At 38.9% G+C, this 22,682-nt stretch overlaps 1 protein-coding gene across 1 annotated transcript in view; it reads right to left on the bottom strand.

Annotated features, from left to right (window-relative positions):
- The window catches only part of RHAG (Rh associated glycoprotein), a 30,631-nt gene extending 15,923 nt beyond the window's left edge, over nucleotides 1–14,708 (bottom strand). The window contains exon 1 of the mRNA XM_004605958.2: nucleotides 14,564–14,708. Coding sequence (XP_004606015.1) covers nucleotides 14,564–14,708 — 145 coding nt within the window. The remainder of the gene's footprint in view (nucleotides 1–14,563) is intronic.
- Between the last annotated feature and the right edge of the window lie 7,974 nt (nucleotides 14,709–22,682).

Raw genomic sequence — 22,682 nt, forward strand, 5'->3', positions numbered from 1 at the left:
GCTCAGTACTGCAGGAAAGGACCCTTCTGCGGCTTCCTGAGCAGTGCTCAGTCATCCACTCCTTGTAAGGAACATTGAAAAGGGAAAGCAATTAACTGCCGTAAAATATCAGGTTTCAGAAAAAGTTTACCATGAGACAGCAGATAAGTTAGTCAGTTTTTCTTAGAACATTACATATTATCATTAAAGCTTGTCTTTCACATACCTATTTTCAGGTATATATATGAAAGCTCACATCACTCAACCTTTAGCAACATGTTAGTGATATCCTAAAGGATATCTTAATGACCCCTGAAAAAAATAGAAAAATCTTAACACTGTTTTCTTTATGGACACTTTTTTGTAGCATTTTCAGCAGTGTTTCATAACAGACATACAAAATATATTATTTTGGTTGTGCTTTGGGATAGGGATTTGGGCTTGGGATGGAAACATCCCAAAATGTGTACTGGTGGCAGTGGGAGGGTGTAATGGTGGTGGGATTGATGTTTGAATATTAGATGTAATAAAATATTGTGAACCACCTTAAAAATTAAACATTTTTTAAAAAGTTTGGCTTTCATTTCCTCCCTGAAGAGCTTTTCATTAGTTTCCATCCAAGGAAAACTTTGCAAAAGCACAGAGCAAGCATCACTCGCTCTTGAGAACTTTCCAAATATAAAAGGAAAAGGATATTTTTTTCTCATTCATCATTTAATTTTCTGTATATACCTTAGTATGGGCAATTTATAAAACGTTATCTCACATGAATCACACTGCCATAGATAGTCTATGAGGTACCTATCCTTTGTACTAGACTGTGATTTCATGATGAAGGTTGTGTTCATTCTTCATTACCCAGAATTTGCCATAAAAACATGCATATAGAAAATGAGGCAATGACAATGAAATGAATCTGCTACAGTCTCCATCTATCAAATAGATGTATGAACTTCAACCCTGGGAAACTTACCTGATTCTTTCTTTTTTTTTTTTTTTTTTGCTTTTTGGGTCACACCTGGCTATGCACAGGGGTTACTCCTGGCTTTATACTCAGGAATCACTCCTGGCGGTGCTCAGGGGACCGTATGGGAAGCTGGGAATCGAACCCGGGTCTGCCGCAAGCAAGGCAAACACCCTACCCGCTGTGCTATTGCTCCAGCCCCCAACCAGATTATTTCTTGAGAAAAATTTTCACAGAATTTTCTTTTTGGGGGAGAGGGAGTGAAAGTTTTCTGCCCACACTTTACTGTACTCAGAGATTACATTTGGTTCTGTGCTCAGGGATCACTCCTAGAAGTGATCATCTACAAAGCTGGAAACTAAACCAGTATAGGTTGTGTTCAATGCAAGCACCCTACTCCCTATACTATCTCTCTAACTTCCTTCACAGGAAGCTTTCTAAACAATGAAATGCTAAACAAATTTTTTAAGAAAGGCTGAATTCTTTTAGAGGATAAATACTGATTTGGTATCTGAAGATATAAGTTCAGGTCCTCCAATTGAATAGTGTAATTATATACTAATGGGTAAGTCACTTATTCCCTGTAACTTCATTTGTTTCAATTGCAGTAATAACGAGGCCCTGATCACATAGTTATTTTGATTGGAATTGCCTTGTAGGAGGGAATGTGCAAGAAACCACACATGCAAAACATATCATTAAGTATAAGATAGTGAAAACACAGGTCCTTCCCTCAAGAAACTTAGTTTAGCTTGTGAGACACATAGAAACTTGGATTGCAAGAAACTACTGATGTCGCATTGAAATTGGCTACAATAATGCCCCCCTTTTTTGGTTTGCTTTGCTTTGGGGTCACACAAAGTGGTGCTTAAGGGCTACTCCTGGCTCTGTGCTCAGAGATCACTCTTGATGATGCTCAAGGGACCATGTGCAGTGCTGGAAATCCAACTGCATTCAGTCACATTCAAAGCAAATAAATACTCTCTCTCTGGGCCCAACAATTTTTTTTTTAATTTATTCTTTTATTGAATCACCATATGGAAAGTTACAAAGCTTTCAGGTTTAAGTCCCAGTTATACAATGCTCGAACACCCATCCCTTCACCAGTGCACATATTCCACCACCAAGAATCACAGTATACCTCCCCCCACCCCCCACTTTTCCAGGCCCCCACCCCGCCTGTGTAACTGATGAATTTCACTTTACTTTCACCTTACTTTGATTACATTCAATATTTCAACAACAAATAAAAACCTCACTGTTATAATTTGGAGTTTCTCCCCCCCTAAAGTCGGACCTGCTGAAAAGGAAGCATTGGATAATTTGTTTTCCATTGCTGAGAGTGAAGAGATATGAGGTCAAGCGGCTGCACTAGCAGCAGCATAGTTTTGGATTTCTGTATTTTAGTATTTTAGTAACTAAGTCCAGAGAAATATCTGTCAGAAATTGCATCATTGCAAGCTCTAACAAAAAAATTTTGACTATTGATCATTTTATATTGTTCAACCTAGTAGATACACAAAGCAAATGGGGTTTAAACCGGAACAGACATAAGAGCAAAGAGAGAAATACCATAACACTTATTTTTTTTTTAATTGAGTCACCGGTGAGATACAGTTACAAAGCTTTCATGTTCGAGTTTCAGTCATACAATGACCGAACACACATCCCTCCACCAGTGCACATTTTTCACTACCAATTCCCCATTATCCCCTTTATCACGAGGCAGGCTTCCAAACATGGAGCAATATTCCTGGCCCTGGTCTCTACTGTCCTTGGGTGTCAGTTTCATATTATGAGCATAACACTTTTAAATATTCAGTTCACATGAATCACTGTGGCCAGAGGATTCAGTGAAGATGGGTGAAGGAAGAAGACCATGTTAAGGAAATGCATCTCAGAGGAAATTGATGTTGAAGTGCAATTCATTTGTCGTAAAGTGCAGTGAGATTACAGATTCCAACCTGATCCCGCCAATTCCTCCATCTATTGATCAATATAGGGAAGGTAGGCAAGGGAGCAACTTGGCAGCCTCAGCCCTCAGAGATTTCGGCTCTCTTATTGTATTATCAAGCTAAAGAGTTAGCACATAAGAGGGTGGGAGTGTGTGGAACTCCATTCCCGCTTATCTACCATAGTAGATGCCATGATGCATGCCAGTATCTTTCCCTTTAGAACAGAGGAACTTCTTCCTTCTATTTCCATTCCATAGGGAGTGCTGCCAGATGATAGCTCTAGGCAATCCATTTGTTAGGGAGAAATGCTCCTTTCTTTTTTAGAAGCCACATTTTTTTTTCCGGGAATGTTTGCTTTTTTTTTTTTTAATAGTTTATTTTTAATTAGTGAGTCAACGTGAGGGTACAGTTACAGATTTATACATTTTTTGTGCTCATGTTTCCCCCATACAAAGTTCGAGAACCCATCCCTTCACCAGTGCCCATTCTCCACCACCAGTAAACCCAACATCCCTTCCACCCTCCCCAGTCCCGTCTCCTCCCACCCCACACTGCCACTATGGCAGGGTATTCCCTTTTATTCTCTCTCTCTGATTAGGTGTTGTGGTTTGCAATAAAGGTGTTGAGTGGCCATTGTGTTCAGTCTCTAGTCTTTATTCGGCCCACATCACCCTTCCCCCACATGACCTCCAACCACAGTTTACTTGGTGTTCCCTTCTCTGAGTTGCCCAGAATGAGAGACCAGCCTCCAAGCCATGGAGACAACCTCATGGTACTTATTTCTACTATTCTTGGGTGTTAGTCTTATAGTCTATTATTCTATATTTCACAGATGAGTGCAATCTCTCTATGTCTGTCTCTCTCTTTCTGACTCATTTCACTTAGCATGATACTTTCCATGCTGATCCACTTATATGCAAACTTCATGACCTCATTTTTTCTAACAGCTGCATAGTATTCCATTGTATAGATGTACCAGAGTTTCTTCAACCAGTCATCTGTTCTAGGGCACTCTAATCTTTGATAAAGGAGCAAGAGATGTGAAGTGGAGCAAGGAAAGCCTCTTTAACAAATGGTGCTGGCACAACTGACAACCACATGCAAAAAAATGGGCTTAGAACTTGACCTGACACCATGCACAAAAGTCAGATCAAAATGGATTAAAGACCTCAACATCAGACCACAAACCATAAGGTACATTGAAAACAAGGTCGGCAAAACCCTCCACGATATTGAAGATAAATGCACCTTCAAAGATGACACAGAACTAAGCAATCTAGTAAAAACAGAGATCAACAAATGGGACTACATTAAACTAAAAAGCTTCTGCACTGGAAAAGATACAGTGACCAGAATACAAAGACTATCCACAGAATGGGAAAGGATATTTACACAATACCCATCAGATAAGGGGTTGATATCAATGGTATATAAAGCACTGGTTGAACTCTACAAGAAGAAAACATCCAACCCCATCAAAAAATGGGGCAAAGAAATGAACAGAAACTTTACCAAGGAAGAGATACGAATGGCCAAAAGGCACATGAAAAAGTGCTCTACATCACTAGTCATCAGAGAGATGCAGATCAAAACAACCACGAGATACCACCTCACACCACAGAGACTAGCACACATCCAAAAGAACAAAAGCAACCGCTGTTGGAGAGGATGTGGGAAGAAAGGGACCCTTCTACACTGCTGGTGGGAATGCCAGCTAGTTCAGCCCTTTTGGAAAACAATATGGACGATTCTCAAAAAATTAGAGGTTGAGCTCCCATTTGACCCAGCAATACCACTGCTGGGAATATGTCCCAGAAAAGCCAAAAAGTATAGTCGAAATGACATCTGCACTTATATGTTCATCGCAGCACTGTTTACAATAGCCAGAATCTGGAATGTTTGCTTTTGATGGCTAATTCACATGAGCATCCTCAGGCCTCAGGAATGAGCCATTGAAGCTGAGTAATACCAGCTCCAGAGTGTCCTGAGACTTCCTCTCTGTGTCTTCTCCTGCAGGTCTGAAGCTGACTTTGGCCTGAGCATCTGTTTCTGGAGCAACCTCCACTCTGTTGCTTCACCCCTCTCTGCTGAGCTCACCTGATATTCTTCCCTGACATCACTTGCATATTGTATTCAATTAAAAGATTTTTAAAATTACCTATGATAAATGAATGTGTGACAGTATCTTAGCCAGAAGAGGGAAGATGGTACCTAGCATTAAAAAGGGCATCTTAAAAGGAACTAATGGGGGCTGGAGCAATAGCACAGCGGGTAGGGCATTTGCCTTGCACGCGGCCGACCTGGGTTCTGTTTCCAGCATCCCATATGGTCCTCTGAGCACCACCAGGGGTAATTCCTGAGTGCAGAGCCAGGAGTGACCCATGTTCTTTGCTGGGTGTGACCCAAAAAAAGCAAAACCAAAAAACAAAAGAAAAGGAACTAATTCTGAATTCATACACTATGAGAAACACAGGATAGACACATATAGGTGGCATCATGAGTTGACTGACAAGGTCTTTTGGTGGTCTAAATTTCAATCAAAATTTTGTATTTGTGTGTTATAAATATAAAAAGAAAGAGCAAGAGAAAACAAGAGCAATAGTTTGGGTGTTTATTTTGCAACACACCCAGCAGTGTTCCAGTCTATTTCCAGCTGATCACTCTCTGCAATGCTCAGGAGACCAAAAAGTGCTGGGGCTTGAACCTAAGGTTCTCACCTATATATTGTGTGTTCCAGTCCTTTGAGCCAAGTCCCTGATCAAGAGCAACATTTTCATGATTCAGGCATACACTAATGTCATTCCCTCTTTTCACCTTATCTGTTCTCTGGGCCTTTGGAAATTATGACGGTCATTGGGATTACCTCCTGAGACAGAGAGTGGGAAGAGGGTCAAGAAGGAAAAACATTCGTCACTGGCAGCTCAGAGGGAAGTATCAGAGAGAAGACAGTCTTAAAAAAAAATTCTAGCTAAATAATGCTAAATAATGCTGATTTGATTTTTTATATATATAATTGTTGACAGATGTTTCTTTTTCTTTTTCTTTTTTTTTCTTTTTTTTTTTGCTTTTTGGGTCACACCCAGCAGTGCACAGGCAGTGCACAGGGGTTACTCCTGGCTCTGTACTCAGGAATTTCTCCTGGCAGTGCTGGAGAACCATATGGGATCCTGGGTCGGCCGCGTGCAAGGCAAACATCCTACCCGCTGTGCTATCACTCCAGCCCTGACAGATATTTCTTTTATTTTGCAAGTTGCTTTGAACCAGCATCTTTTTTTTTCTTTTTGGGTCATACTTGGCAATGCACAGGGGGTAATCCTGGGTCTGCACTCAAGAATTATCCTTGGCAGTGCTCCGGGAACCATTTGGGATGCTGGGATTCGAACCTGGGTCGGCCGTGTGCAAGGCCAACGCCCTACTCACTGTGCTATCACTCCAGCCCCACCATTTAATTTTTATAGGTAAAACTTTGGTTTAGAGAATAGGATGAGCTGGAGTGGAACTAACAGAACAGACTGACATGATTTTACTATTCTGGGATTCAATTCTCTCTCTATTAAAGAATAGTTTTGATGATAAAACCCCAAATATCACCTAGCTCTACAATTCATTTACTAACAGTCATGATAAAGATAAGAGTTAGAATTTATTTTTATGGATTTCATTGTTCAACTAAATTCAGCAATTTATTTTCCTAACTATTTTTTTTCTTTTTTCCCCTTAGAGTACTCATATTCTTCCTGTGATATATTAATTATTTTTGCTATTGTCCTGAGAATTAAACTCAGGGTCTCACACATGCAAGGCAAGAATCCTATCCCTGAGCTATAACCTATAAATCTACTGATTTAAAACCAACCAATGTAAAACTCTGCTTTATTTATTTATTTTTAAATTTATTTATTTATTTTTTATTGAATCACCATGTGGAAAGTTACAAAGTTCTCAGGCTTATGTCTCAGTTATACAATATTTAAACACCCATCCCTTCACCAGTGCCCATATTTCACCACCAACAACCCTAGTATACCTCCCACCCCTCCCACTCCAGTTGGGAGTCCCCCCACTCCCAACTGCATAACTGATGAATTTCACTTCATTTTCTCTTTACCTTGATTACATTCCACATTTCAACACAAAACTCACTTATTGTTGTTGGAGTTTCCCCCCAAGAAAGACAGCCCTACTACCAAGGAAGCATTTGATAATTAGTTTTCCATTGCTGAGAATGAAGAGATATGTAGCCCCACTACTCCAAGCACATAACTTTTTTTTTCTTTTTCCTTTTCCTTTTTTTTTTCTCTCATCCCCCTTCCCGCGCCTCATAGTATGGTGGATGCCAAGCCGCATTTCTCCCCGAAAATGGGAAACAACCGGGAAAGAGGGATATTTCCTCTTCTTGGCCTGTGTGGGGCTGTTGCTTAGTTCACAGTCCAGAGAAATGGCTGCTACTTTGATTACCTTCAAAATTTCAACAAAAAAAATCACTGTTATTATTTGGAGTTTCCCTCCAAAGTCATATCTGCTAAAAATGAACCGTTTCACATTGCTGACAATTAAGAGATGTTAAGTCACGCGGACGCAGCAGCGTCCGCACGGTAAAACTCTGCTTTATTTAATTTTGAAAATATCATACACTCCGATTTAATAATTATTTAAATGGTGTCTTTACTTCTTTTAGTGAAAAACAGACAAAATAAAACAACCAAGTGTTTTATGTGGAGGAAGGTATTTCCAGTGTTAACCATTTTTCAATGTTTTTGGCCTCCTGTCTAATGCTAGTCATGTTTTTTGCCACAAGGGGGCCTAATAGCCTCATCTATTATTTAGGATGATGGAGTTGTTTAAGTTTTGAAATCTTTTGAAAAATAATGCTTCTGCAACACTAAAGGTACAGATAAAATGTTTATGAGTAATTAGGATTATGCATGGTCTTGCATCCACCTCTAATAATTCCTGAGTGTGTACTAAGGAGAACGCCATGAATTTAATTTGTGGAGTAGGCTCTTTCCCTAAAGCAACTAAGAATTCTCTTTGTTCAGTAAAAAAAAAGTTTTCTTTAAAAATTTAAACTTTTAAGAAGCCTTCCAACAAGTTGTAAAAATTTCCAAGAATTGTGTAAATCAAATATTCATGAGGCTAGAGCAAGAGTACAGTGAATAGGGCATTTAATACTTTTTTTTTTAAAGAAAAAACAAAAACAAGTTATGCTTCTAAGGAAATGCTTCTAGGAAATTTTACATTTTTGTTAAAAGTTCCAGAGCACAGGGCGAAAAATGTGACTCTTATACTTAAGAAGTTTTGTCTAGTGGCACAGGAAATCCTGGACCTTTTTAATTTTAGAAAACCAGGTTCCTAGTTCTTCCTTGCTTCCTTCTCCCTTCCCCACTGTTCTTCCTTACCAAAGTAAGACCACCTTTATTTGAAGGATTTTTATGAAAATTGGTAACATAAAACAAAGGAATATATCGAAAAATTTAAAAATTGGAGAAATGTCAGGGTTTTAGATGCCTGCAGGGTTTTCATAATTAATTCTGGTATACCCAGTTGAAATAAATTTGTATTCTTCACATTTCAGGTACAAAAAATAGTTATTAAGAGAGCATGGAATTATCTTTATGACAAGATTAGTTATATTTTGCTAGCTATGCGACCTTAGATAATGAAAGGATCAAGAATATGGCTTCAGGGGCCGGAGCGATAGAACAGCGGGTAGGGTGTTTGCTTTGCACTCGGCCAATCTGGGTTTGATTCCCAGCATCTCATATGGTTCCCTGAGCACTTCTAGGGTTAATTCCTGAGTGCAAAGCCAGGAGTAACCCCTGTGCATTGCCAGGTGTGACCCAAAAAGCAAAAATAAAAAAAGAATACGGCTTGAAAGGCCTGGAGCACATTCTTCACCTACAGGAATCCTGGGATTGACTCGTAACACTGTCTGGTCTGGCTACTACTGTGAGTGGCCTCCTGATCAAGACTAGATGTGTGTCCTTCAAAAAAGAACATCCCCCTGAGCCTTAGTTACTTTAGTCTGTAAGATGGGAATAATACCATTTCATTCATCTCAGTGAGGGTATAGACTGTTTTATTTATATCGACAGTAACTGGGTCAGAAGGCATATTAAATGAAGACATTTATTAAATGAAGACATGCAGAGAAAACATGCAGAACTGGTATCTTCCTATTAAAAATAAAAGAACAGCTTTAGGCTCTAAGAACAGAGATTATTACTCCTCATCACTTTGTTCATGCTGGGGGTTGAACCCAGGTCAGCCACATGCCAATAAGCACCTTACCTGGCGTTCTATCTGTTTTGGTCTCCATACCTTTAATTTTTATATACCTCAAACATTTAGGAAAATGCAAAATAAAAAGTTATGTACAATTCCCTTTAAGGAATGTTTGGGAGTGTCCTGCAAACAATGCAGGACCTCTATCAGCTATTCTCTAATTTGGTCAAGACAAGGGCCCAAAGACATGATGCTGCTCTTGGCCTGCAGTGCCAGGCTGCCCTGAAGAAGTTGGGGCCCCTCAAAGTTGCACCCACAATCAGGGCTGGCTGTGTGTAAGGCAAGTGCCTTACTCCTTGTCCTATTCCTTCAGCCCTTTAATGTGTTACTACTACATCATCATTGTTTCCATTGTTCCACTTGTCCATGTACCCCAATTGAACTAGTTGGTGCTTCTTCAAGCAGAATCTTTTGTTATTTGACATATTACCATTGATGTATAAGCATGTGCTTACCTTATCCTTTTTTGTTGGTAGTGATATTTTGGTTTTTGTTTTTGGGCTACACCTGGCAATGCTCAGGGCTTAATCCTGGCTCTGCCTGAGGCGCCAGATGGGGTGCCAGGGATCGACCAGGGGTTGACAGCGACAGCAAGCAAGACAAGCATCTTACTAGTTGCATGATTGCTCCAGCCCTACCTCGTGCCTTTTTTTGTCCTGACCTAGAATCAACAATACTACAATTAGCTCCCAAGTAGGGAGTGACATTTAGAAATGGATTTGAATTCTAGTTGTGTTCATTGCTTTTAGATTTTTTTCTTTCTTTCCCTCTCTCTCTCTCTCTCTCTCTCTCTCTCTCTCTCTCTCTCTTTGCATAGCACATCCAGCTATGCTTAGGGTTTACTCCTGGCTCTGCACTCAGGAATTACTTCCTGGTGGTGCTTCAGGAACCATATGGGATGCCAGGGATTGAACTCAGGTCGGCTGCGTGCAAGGCAAATGCTCTACCCACCATACCATTTCTCTGGCCCCGCTTTTAGATCTTTTAAGAGGAAAAGACTATTTTATTAAAAGGCAGCAGTCAGGGTCTACTGGAATCTTACGTCTTACGGATGGTACGTGAGAGCAAAATGACAGAATATGAAAGCAGGCAACACAACTATTCTGGGAAAAAATTAGAATGCCAGCAAAATATTTCCTAGGGATTGCTTATATTGAACATTAGTTACTTTTTGCCCATAACATATAATTAGTAATGCACTTAATGATACCTGAATAAATATTGGAACAAAGTCTTAAATGAAGATCTAAAAATAAATACTTGTACTTGATCCCTTGCTAACATTGAACTGTGTATAGTAATTCCAGTGTTTTGCACACTTTTTACTGGTTTATGTTCAGTGGTTCCCAAGATATGATGTGTAGACATCTCGGAGACTTTTTCAGGGAGTCTGAAAGGTTAAAAGATTTGCCCTGATCATTCCAAGCTGCATTTTGCCTTTTCACTGTGTTACTATTTTCATAGATGGTGGAAAATATAAGTATGTATAACTCTGGTACTTTAACACAAATGAAGGGAAAGGTACCAAATTAATAATTATTAGTATTTAATTATGACCTTATTTAGCATTACACACTTGTGGGGGGGAGAACTTCTTTTTTTGATTTCTTATTGAGTTACATTTTTTTTTAGATTTTTAAAAAATTGAATCACCATGAAATACAGTTACATAGCTTTCATGATTGAATTTTAGTCATAAAATGATTGAACGCCCACCCCTCCACCAGTGCACATTTTCTACCACCAACGCTCTTGGATTACATCTTGAGATATTTGCTTTTCTTTTGGTTTCAGGCCTGGCAACATTTAGAAGCTACCTAGACGTGGTGTCTAGGGGTCACTCCCTGGAGGCATTTGGGGGACCAGGCAGTGCTAGAGTTCAAGCCATGGTCTTCAGACAAAGCATCTATTCCAGCTCTCCTCCTGGCTGAACATTTTAAAACAAGTAAATATTTAGTAATTTTATCTCCAATGACTTATGACTTGTGTCAAAGTTTAATTTAAGTTGTGTTTGAAATGTAAGAAAAATACATGTAGAATACAGTCAGATGTCATCTGGGCTGTTATATAAACTAGTTAAGCCAGAGATAATACAATTGAATTGGGAGATTAGTACAGCAAGAATTTTAGGTCACTTTATAAAAGAAAGAACTTTCAGTTGTGTATAGAGTAGGTTATGGTCAGCATTTTGAGTAAGTGGGGGCTGTTTTCTGTATATGTTTTTACTTTGTGGTGTGCTTGATGTTCATCTGGGATTCAGGAAAAAAACTATTGCTTGAATCCTTTCCTCTTTTCCTCACTCTGGCCTCATTCTCCTTGTCATTGTGGGTCATGTATATGCACACCTGCATGTGTATGTGTGTGAGGGGGGTGGGTGGTTCACATGCATATCTATGTGTTAAAGTACCTGTCTCCACATAAAATGTTTATTTGGTTCATGAGCAGAATATATGATTTTCCAGTTATTAACTGCCATTGGCAACCATGATTTGATATTTCTATTATATAGCGAAAAATTTCTTTATCTAGTCATCTGTTCTTGGCCACTGAGTTGTTTTCAGATTTTTGGCTATTGTGAATAGTGCTGCAATGAATACAGAAGTGTAAATGTATTTTTATGAATAGAGTATTTTGGGGATCTGTGGAGATGCCAAGGAAGTAGAATTTCTGGGTCATATGGAAGTTTAATTCCTAGTCTTTTTTTTCTTTTTGGGTCACAGCCAGTGATGCACAGGGGTTACTCCTGGCTTTGCACTCAGGAATTACTCCTGCAGGTGCTCAGGGGACCATACGGGATGCTGGGATTTGAACCCGGGTTGGCTGTGTGCAAGGCAAATGCCCTACCCTCTGTGTTTTCACTCCAGCCCCTAATTCCTAGTTTTTCTGAGAAGTGTCTGTGTTGTATTCCAAAGTGGTTGAAGCAGACTTTTCCACCTGCGGTAGATGAGGGTTCCTCCCCATCCCACATCCTCACTAACACTGGTTGTTTTTGTTCTTTGTGATGTGTGCCAGTCTCACTGATGTGAAACAACATCTCACTGTTATTTGGATTTGCAGAGAACTTTTGCCTATACCTTTTAGTCAATTTTGAAGAAGTTTAAAATTTTAAAAGAAAGTAAAAAATATTTTTGTTCTTGATATTATTTGTGAGTCCTCTTCGTGTTATCTACCACAAGACACTACCCCCACCCCATGCCACACAATCTATTAAAAAAAATTGCACTCCTGTGTTTATTGCAGCACAATTCAGAATAGACAAAATCTGAAAACAAAATCTGAAGGGGACCACAGTTGCATAAAGGTTGAGAAACTCTTGCTTAGAGAACCAAGGCAACAGAAGTGGGAAAGTAGGAAGAAATGGTCACATTTGGACTGTAATTATTTTTTAAAGCCTGTACCTAATTGGATTTTCTGACACATCTACTGTATCAAGCACAAAAAATGGGAAAAAATCATGCAGAATTGGTGCTACTCTAGATGCATAAGAAAGAGGTTAACTATATGTAATGGGGGCTTGGGATATGCTATTAAAATTTAATTCTCTCACATAGCAATGATAATTTAGATGTATCTATTTTCTAAATATTACTCCATTTTTGTGGTATTTTATTAGAGATGACTATGTGTGTTTTTATGAGTGTATATATTGAAGGTAAATAACAATATGTTATATATAATAACTGGTATATGACATATACCAACATATATATCATAGGTAATATACACAATATATATATATAAAAACAGGTATAATATGTATCTATGACATTATATATGTGGTGACATTAAAAAGTTTTTTGCTTATATGTTTTAGTCTGCCTTTCCTGGCTTGAATATCTTTATAAGAATATCAACTTTATAAGAATGTATATTTTGTTTTGTATGTTTTTCATTTTGTTCACTGTTTAGAGCCTTTGACTTCAAAGATTCTTGACAAAACTGGGGGCTTATTAACATTTTTCTTAAAGAATGATAAAGTGATTGAACTTCCACATTTACTGAAAGTGGAGTATGTGTCCTAAGGTTGGTAGCTCCAAAATTTAAAAAGCCACTTTTAGCAACTTGGTGTTTTCCAACTTGGCTCTTTATCTCTAATTCCTAAAGTTGTATCTTGAGAACTTAGAGAATTCACAATTAATTAAACAAATTATGAAGCTTCTAAATTCTTAAAAGAAATTGATTTGGAAAATATGAACTATAGGTTGTATTTTAACATTCTGTTTCCTGTACTGTGGCAGCTATTTATTCACATGTGTAAGGGACCTGCAATGTCTTAGATTAAAAACAGCATTTACTCTAATCTCTGAATAAATTTTCTGTGGGACATGTTAGGCTTTTAAAAAAATACTTAATGGATGTCAAAGAGTTGGACAGAATTCTGTTTTGCTTTAGTGTTCTCTAATTTGTAAGTTTACAAAACCAGGAAACCTCCTGGTCATCTATCTAGTACAAAAAGAACTGAATTTGGAGTCTATGTATCTGATGTATGGTCCTCACTCTGACCTTCATTTGTAATTTTGCATTTTTGCTGAGTCACCTAGAAGCTCTGGATGTAATTTCTACATGAAAATATCACCCATTATATAGACTCCTAAAAAAATGTAAGCATGAAAAAAAGAAAGTATATATTGTTTTTTAAAGTTTGTACTTAAAAACTGTAATAGATATTGCTACATCTCAGAGAAACTGCCTTCTTTTAAGAATATTATAAAGCCTGCAACATACTGTTTAATAAAAATTCTATTTCCCATATCATACTAAATGTCTCACATATTCTTTAATGCATCCATATTAAATACAGGTTAACCTCAATATTTCATTTTTGCTACATTATCTCCCCTAAAGTTACATTGAGTAAATTTCTTTTAATAAAGTATGGCACTTTTTTCTTTTTTAAGTTTTTTTTGGGGTCACACCCAGAGATGCATAGGGGTTACTCCTGGTTCTGCACTCAGGAATTACCCCCGGTGGTGCTCAGGGGACCATATGGGATGCCGGGAATCAAACCCTGGTTGACCGTGTGCAAGGCAAACGCTCTACCCTATGTGCTATTGCTTGAACCCCAGGGTATGGCATTTTTATATCTTATAAAATTAGTGCTCAATTGAAGAGGAAAATAAGGATATCTAGAAAATGTAGCCACACAAAAAACTATCAATTAGCTTATTCTAATGTTTCAATGGGCGCCGATCCTGTTCAAACATTAATAGCAGAGAAAAGTCCACATGCCTCACTACAAATGTATGATAGCTTAGTATTTATAAATATCACATAATTTTATGAGCAGTTTCAACATTAAGCTTTAGTGCCTACAGTACTCGAAGATCTCACACTCTGAGAGCCCAAGAAACCCCAATGAAGAAGTAGATTGATTACTCACACGGATATAATTCAAGGGTTCTGTCCACGGTGCTTGACTTGGTGCTGTTGGGCTTCTGTTCCATTTCATACTCAACAAAAAAATGAAATAAAACAATCATGGTAATTTCCAGGCCAATGGCCACGAGAGGAAATTTGAACCTCATGTTTGTGGCAAAGCACAGGGCAGACTGACTGAGGCCTTCACAGGCTGTGCGCAGTTGATAAGAACAGAGGGGGCAGCTTGCTATATGGAATGAGGCATGTTGAAGCCACTCCAATAACATCACAAGAAAAGAAATGGGTAGAGTGGTAAAAATGCCCCACCCACTGCAGAGAGTTATGCTCTGTAATCAAATAGTTGCTCTAAATCTAAATACTGTTTAGAAAATTATGCATTAGACTGGACCAAGCCAAATGTCGAAAGTGATCTAGTTCATGAAAATAACTATGATCCTATAAGCTGAATCAGAAAACGCTTCTTGAATGTTTGTAGTATGAGTGAAATACAAACCTGTTGTATACACTGAACTAGGTTCTATTGGGGAAACAAAAATAAACAAAACAGAATAGTCTACTACTTTTCTTCAGGGTAAGAAGGAACATATTGAGAAGGCAGAACTATGAGTAAGTGTATAAAAGTGGTAGGCAATATAATTGTGGTTACAAAACTATAAGAGAACATAGTGTAGCGATATGTTTTATATTAGTACAAATAATTTTAATGTATAAAATAATTTTGATGTGGCATTGAAAATAACCAAAAAAGCATAATTCTTAGAAGAATATGCCATGTTTGAAGAACATAAATCAGTTAATTAAAGCTTAATTACAGGAGAGGGAACGGCTGAGTTGAAGCTCTAACTGGACTGGATTGTGAGTGTATTCAATTGTATTCAATGAGTATTAAGAATCTTAGATGCTGTGTATGAGCCCATGGACAATGGAAGAATGTTAAGCCCTGTTAGTGCAATTGGTTGTTTTTTTTTATTTTATTTTTTTTGCTTTTTGGGTCACACCCAGCGATGCACAGGGGTTACTCCTGGCTCATGCACTCAGGAATTCCTCCTGGCAGTACTCCGGGAACCATATGGGATGCTGGGAATCGAACCCAGGTTGACCGTGTGCAAGGCAAACGCCCTACCCACTGTGCTATCGCTCCAGCCCCGGGATTCATCATTTTATCTTTAAAAAAAAAATCTTCAGGGGCCGGAGTGATAGCACAGCGGGTAGGACGTTTGCCTTGCACGCGGCCGACCTGGGTTCGATGCCCGGCATCCCATATGGTCCCCCAAGCACTGCCAGGAGTAACCCCTGAGCATCGCTGGGTGTGACCCAAAAAGCAAAAAAAAAAAAAAATCTTCATAGTTAATCCTTTCTTGACAAAGTCTCATGCAAATAAGATGCTAAATAATTTGAATTACCATGTTCATCCTATTTTTGCCCCTATTCGCTAACAGTTCTCATAACAGAACAGACCAGTGTTTGAAAACTTAGAGCAAGTAGTTCAATAAAATTTCTTTCACTAAGCTTCATTCCAAACAATTCTTTGTGCAATGTAAAGTATGAGAAAAACACAACTTAATTTCACATTGCTATACATATTATTATAAAGATAAATGTTTGTCAAGGAAGCATTTTTTTTTCTTTCTGGTATGTTTTTTCACAGTAGAGCCTAAGATGTTAAGATTAAGTTATTTCTGATATTTGTATTAACCTGTAACTTAAAGGTTTAAAAACCAGTTCTTTCCATGGTTTGTTATAGGATGGCATCCGGAGTAAGCTCACATACTTAACTGTAGGAATTCACTGTTCATTCTGTACTTTGATTTCTGGTGTTGCAGTGGTCCAAGGAGTGCTCTTAAAAACTCCAGAAAAGGATTTTAAAGCAAAGGATTTATGTTGACAATGTATGCACAAAGTTTCAGAAACTAAACAACCAATTATACAGTGGAGAAAGTTCTAAATATCAAAATCAATGTAGTTTGTAGTTTTACTCCATTTAGAAAAATATTAAAATATTACTATACACATTAGAATATTAGGTACAAAAGATTTGGGTTTTGTTGCACTCATTTAAAGCATAGCCTTTGTACTGAAATAAACAGAATTCTGCATAAGTTGGGAAAATAATCATTCATCACTTTCATTTTTTAAACAAGCACTTCTCTATAAATAGTATACTCTTCCCACATGCTCCTTTCCACACTTTAGGTACATCATCCTTCCAGCTAGAATCTTCTTCCTCAGAAAAGTCTCTTTTGAATGTCATCTTAAGCCAGTTACTCACTATGCTTTATCATTGAGTGGTGGTCTTTACTTTCCTATTTTAGCAATATTTGATTATGGGTGCTACATTAATGAAGTATCTATATGTCATTTTGCAATTTGGGCTTTCCTCTCACTGAAAATGTCTTTTACACATTACTTCCTATCTGGAATCAATCCTGAGTCTAGTAAACAGAGGACAACTGCTAAATGTCACTAGAGCATTAAATTAAGGACAGCTTTCAAGGAGGAACAAGCTCAAAAGGTAATTCAAATTCTGTAAGAGAGAGAGAAAGAAAGAAGAGGCAGTCGTATCTTAACAAATTGCTCCTGTGTGTGTATATGTGTGTGTGTGAGTGTGTTCATCATTGTTGTGGGTACCCACACACGGTGGTGCTCAGTGGCCTTTACCCATTCTAACCATGCAATACACTTTTTTTTTTCTTTTTGGGTCACACCCGGTGATGCACAAGGATTACTCCTGGCTCATGTACTCAGGAATTACTCCTAGTGGTGCTTGGGGGAACATATGGGATGCTGGGAATTGAACTCAGGTCGGCCGAGTGCAAGGCAAATGCTCTCCCCGATGTGCTATTGCTCCAGCCTTGCAATGTTCTTTTTTTTTTAATGGCTTTTGGGGTCACACCCAGCAATGTACAAGGATTATTCCTGTCTCTGCACTCAGGAATTAGTCCTGGCAGTGCTCAGGAGACCAGGGATTAAATCCAAGTCAGTCACATGAAAGGGAAACGCCCTACTCACTGTGCTATTACTCTGGCCCCTAACCATGCAACGTTCTGAGGACTCTGTGGTACCAGGACTAAACCTAGGGTCTTGCACATGTAAAGCATGTGCTCTATTATTCTGAGCCATATCCCTGGGCTTTATGTTCTATGAATATATAGAATCCCAACATTAACATTAATGAGGCTATATGTTCTGTTCTTATTCCAGGCAGTGAGAGCTTTTTGTCAGGATATCAGTGCCTTTGATAAAACTAGGACAAAGTTCTAATTATGGAGCTTGGCAGGACAAGAAAGCTGGCATGGTCAGCACAAGGCACATGCTAGTGTGACCTTGCCTACTCCAACAACCTTTAAAAGAAAAACAATCATTTTACAGTTCTTGGCTCCAAGGAGACTAGCTGAGTATCGGGGTCTTCTACGGTGTAGAAGCTTAGAGACAATTTTCTCCAGTACCTTCAGAGATTTAGAGTCAGTGAGGCAAATCTAAAAGTATCATGGAATGGGTGAGAAGTATTTTTATTTATTTTTATTTTTTATTAGTGAATCGCTGTGAGATATAGTTACAGACTTACAAATTTCCATGCTTGCATTTCAGTCATACAATGGTTGCGTATCCATCCCTCCACCAATGCCCATCTTCCATGAGTGAGAAGTATTTCCGTCCAAGATTGATTCAGTAATTTCTGTGTAGCCCCATGCAGATGGCACAATTTCCTTACTTAATTTCTGGATATGTGTAAAATGGTGTGACAGCTATTAATAGAAATTTTAATTTGTTTATTTTTGTTTTTAAGGATATTGAGGGCCAGGGATAGACATAGATGGTTTAGTACTCAGAAGACACTGAGGTTAATTCCTGATATTATAAAACAACAACAGTAAATCATACTAACCACGCACTTCTCCCTCCTCTTATCCCCCACATACAGAAGAAAAAAAATTAAAATGTGGTGACCTCTACATTTAAATTTTCACTCTTATTTTTCTTTTTGGGTCACATCTGGCGATGCACAGGGAACTATATGAGATGCTAGGAATCTATTACTCCTGGCTTTGCACTCAGGAATTACTCCTGGCAGTGCTCAGGGGACCATATGGGATGATAGGAATCGAACCCTGGTCAGATGCATGTAAGGCAAACGCCCTATCTGCTGTGCTATCAATCCAGCCTCTAAATTTTCACTCTTGGGGTTGGGGAACTAGTTCTCTCATGGGGCTGGACCTGATTCTTGGCACCACCAGGAGTGATGGAATGATCCCCAAGCACCAAACTGGGAATAGTCCCTGAACCCTGCCTGGTGTGAATGCAAATCAAAACAAATGTAAAAAATATAGCATACGAATAACACCCAAAGTCAACAGTAATGAGGGCCAGGAGCACTGATCCATGGCGGGAAGCCTCCCACAACTGGGGGCGGGGGTAGTGCAGTTAGGTCAGAGAAGAAACCACTGACAATGATGGATAGAAATGACCACTGTAGAAAATAACTGAGTGCTGAAAGGAGGTAAAGTCATATGCATGATAAACTTTCATTAACAGTATTGCAAGCCATAGTGCCTAAAAGAAAAACAAGAAAGGGGGGAGGGGGAAGGAAAATGTTTGCCATGAGGCATAGTACTCGGTTGCAGGGTGGGGGGAATGATGGGTGGGGGAGGAAGAGGGAAATGGAGGACATTGGTGGCAGGAAATGTACACTGGTTAAGGAATAGGTATTGGAACATTTTGGACTGAAACACAATCATGAACAATTTTGTAAATGTGTATCTCATGGTGATTTAATAAAAATATTTAAAAAATTATTTGATAAACAATTACACATCTACAATAGAATTAAAGTGCTGGAGAATAAAAGTGCTAAAGTGTTTTAAACATTTTCTAAGCCCTCGGCATTGATTTAGGTGTTCATCCCCTGCGTTTAATCAACTACACAAGTGACTATATTTTCTTCGTGAAATATATAACTGTCTCAATTGATTTAAAATATTTAAAAAGTTACTCAACTAGCAGCTGCTATATTGGGTATCCATTCCAGCGCCTTCCTTTTGGCCTTTTTAATTTTTTTTATTATTTTTTTTTAACTTTTTATTGAATCACCATGTGGAAAGTTACAAAGTTCTCAGGTTTATGTCTCAGTTATACAATATTCAAACACCCATCCCTTCACCAGGGCCCATATTCCACCACCAAAAACCCCAGTATACCCCCCGCCCCCACTCCCCCGACTGTATAACTGATGAATTTCACTTCATTTTCTCTTTACCTTGATTACGTTCCATATTTCAACACAAAACTCACTATTGTTGTTGGAGTTTCCCCTCAAGAAAGACAGCCCTACTACCAAGAAAGCATTTGATAATTAGTTTTCCATTGCTGAGAATGAAGAGATATGTAGCTCCACTGCTCCAAGTACATAACTCTTTTTTTTTCCTTTTTCCTTTTCCCTTTTTTTCCCCCTCCCTCATCCCCCTTCCCGCGCCTCATAGTATGGTGTACGCCATGCCTCGTTTCTCCCTGAAAATGGGAAAAAACCTGGAAAGAGGGATATTTCCTCTTCTCGGCTGGCGTGGGGCTTTTGCTTAGTTCACAGTCCAGAGAAGTGGCTGCTACATGAATAACCGTCAATATTTCAAAAAAAACCTCACTGTTATTATTTGGAGTTTCTCCCCCAAGTCAGACCTGTTCAAAAGGAACCGTTTCACATTGCTGACAATTATAGATGTTAAGTCTTGGTTTTGTATTTCTGTATAAAGTCTAGGGAAAATTCTGCCAGAAATTGCTTAGCCCAGCTCACAGTCCCAGTGCATTGCTGTAAGAAGTCTCTGGAATCAAAGTCTTTAGGTGCAGAGGATCCGTTTCACTCTCAGCAGCTCCGAATTTATCTGGGCCGAGGGCGTGCCAGTTACACCCAATTCCCATGATTCCCTAGGAGCCCCAAGTGTAAAAATCGTATACCTCTGGGTTAGGAGTCTTAGAAGATGGCGCCTGTCATGTGGATGCTGCCGCCGCCGCCATTTTCCGTGCAGGAAGACAGTGTGGGGAGGAAAGATCCACCCCGGGCAGCACAGAGTTGCAGCCCAGTTTGCAGTCCCAGTGCATTGCTATTAGAAGCTGCACTGGATGCCCGAATGTGTTAGGTCTCTGGAATCAAAGTCTTTAGGCGCAGAGGGTCCCCCTTTTGGCCCTCTTTAAAGTTTTCTTTTCAAAAGACATTGGGCTTTATTTTGTTTAGAGTAATTCTCTGTCCACCTTTGTTTCCCAAGACATAGAAAGATCAAAACATTTTCTGTTGTCATTCAGTATCTTGTGAAGAATAGTATCTTCCACATTATCACAAAGTCCTTTTCCACCTCTTAAATTTGTCTTGGAATGCTCTGGGCCTTCCATTGTTCCCCTTCAGGATTTTACTCTTCAACTTTCACAGTTGTATTTCATTTGTCAGTACTATACCTCTCCCCCCACCAGCTGAACAATGAGCACCAGCAAACCCCAAACAACTGTTTAAAGCTTAGGCCCTTGCTAAAATCTAGAGTTTGCAACCATTTTTGTAACCTGGCTACTTTGTCAGCTTGTTAAAGCACCTGAATATTCTCAAAAGGTCTTATAATGTACAAAATAAAATACATACAAATATTATGGAAACCAGTTGAAATTTGATACAATATAACACAAAAGCAAGATGTAGGGCAATAACTAGTATAATTAAAGTAGGAACAATGAATATAGTCAATCATGACACTTTGTGAGTTATATAAAACATATAATGTAGCACTGTCACTCTTTTGTTCATAGATTAGCTCAAGCAGGCACTAGTAACATCTCCATTGTGAGACTTGTTGTTACTATTTTTGGCATATGAAATATGCCACAGGTAGCTTGCCAGGCTTTGCAGTGCCGGCGGGATACTCTTGGTAGCTTACCGGGATCTCTGAGATGGATGGAGGAATCGAACCCAGGTCGGCCATGTGCAAGGCAAACGCCCTAGCTGCTGTGCTGTTGCTGCAGCCCATGAAACAGATATAATAAGAGAAACAGATTTTGTGGTTTCTATTTGGTGGAAAAAATCATAAATCCTTCTAATCATACTTTTATTCACTACATTCTCAACACTAAATTGTGATACACATAATGGAATACTATTCAGCTGTAAAAAAAGATGATATCTTGCTTTTGCTATAATTTGGATTGGAACAGAGTGTGTCGTTAAGAAGTAAAATAAGTTTGAGGTATCTCACTCATAAGTGGCACATTAAGAAAAAAAGTAAGAGAATGTATCCTATCAGTGCAAATGGAGATGGATTCTGGAACTGAGATTGCAAAATGGCAGGGAAGGAGAGGGATTCCAACAGTAGGAGGAAAGCAACCAACTAGAAGTGACACAGGACAGTGGTATAAATTCTTGGGCATTTTGGTGGCTTTGGAGGTGCAGTAACTTTGTCCAGCAAAAGCATAAACTTTTACACCTATAACTATGTCACCTCAATAAAAATAAATTCAAAAATTATTTATGTGGGGCTGGAAAAATAGTATAAGGGGTAAAGCACTTGTCTGTATATGACAGACTGAGGTTCAGTCCCAGCATTCCATATAGTCCCTTGAGCACTGCCAGGATTTTTTTTTAATTGAATCACCATGAGATATAGTTACAAGCTTTCATGTTTGAGTCACAATCACATAATGATCAAACACCCATTCCTCCACCAGTGCACTTTCCCCACCACCAATATACCCAGTATATCCCACTTTCCCACGGCAAACCCCCCACCCTGTCCCAAGCCTGCATGGCAGACAATATTCCCTATTCTCTCTCTCTACTTTTGACTTTGGGGCATCATGGGTTGCAATGCAGATAATGAGGGGTTATCATGCTTGCTCCTTTATCTACTTTAATCACACATTTCCCATCCCAATTGATTCCTCCAACCATAATTTTCTTAGTGATCCCTTCTCTATTCCAGCTGCATTCTTCCCCTCCCCACTCTCCCCAGCTCTTCATGAGGCAGGCTTCCAGCGATGGAACAATCTTCCTGGCCCTTGTATCTACTGTCCTTGGGTGTCAGTCTCGTGTTATGTTATTTTATACTCCACAAATGAGTGCAGTCCTATATCTGTCCCTCACTTTCTGACTC

The sequence above is a fragment of the Sorex araneus genome, chromosome 4, assembly GCF_027595985.1.
Source record: "Sorex araneus isolate mSorAra2 chromosome 4, mSorAra2.pri, whole genome shotgun sequence".
NCBI classification, from domain to species: domain Eukaryota; kingdom Metazoa; phylum Chordata; class Mammalia; order Eulipotyphla; family Soricidae; genus Sorex; species Sorex araneus.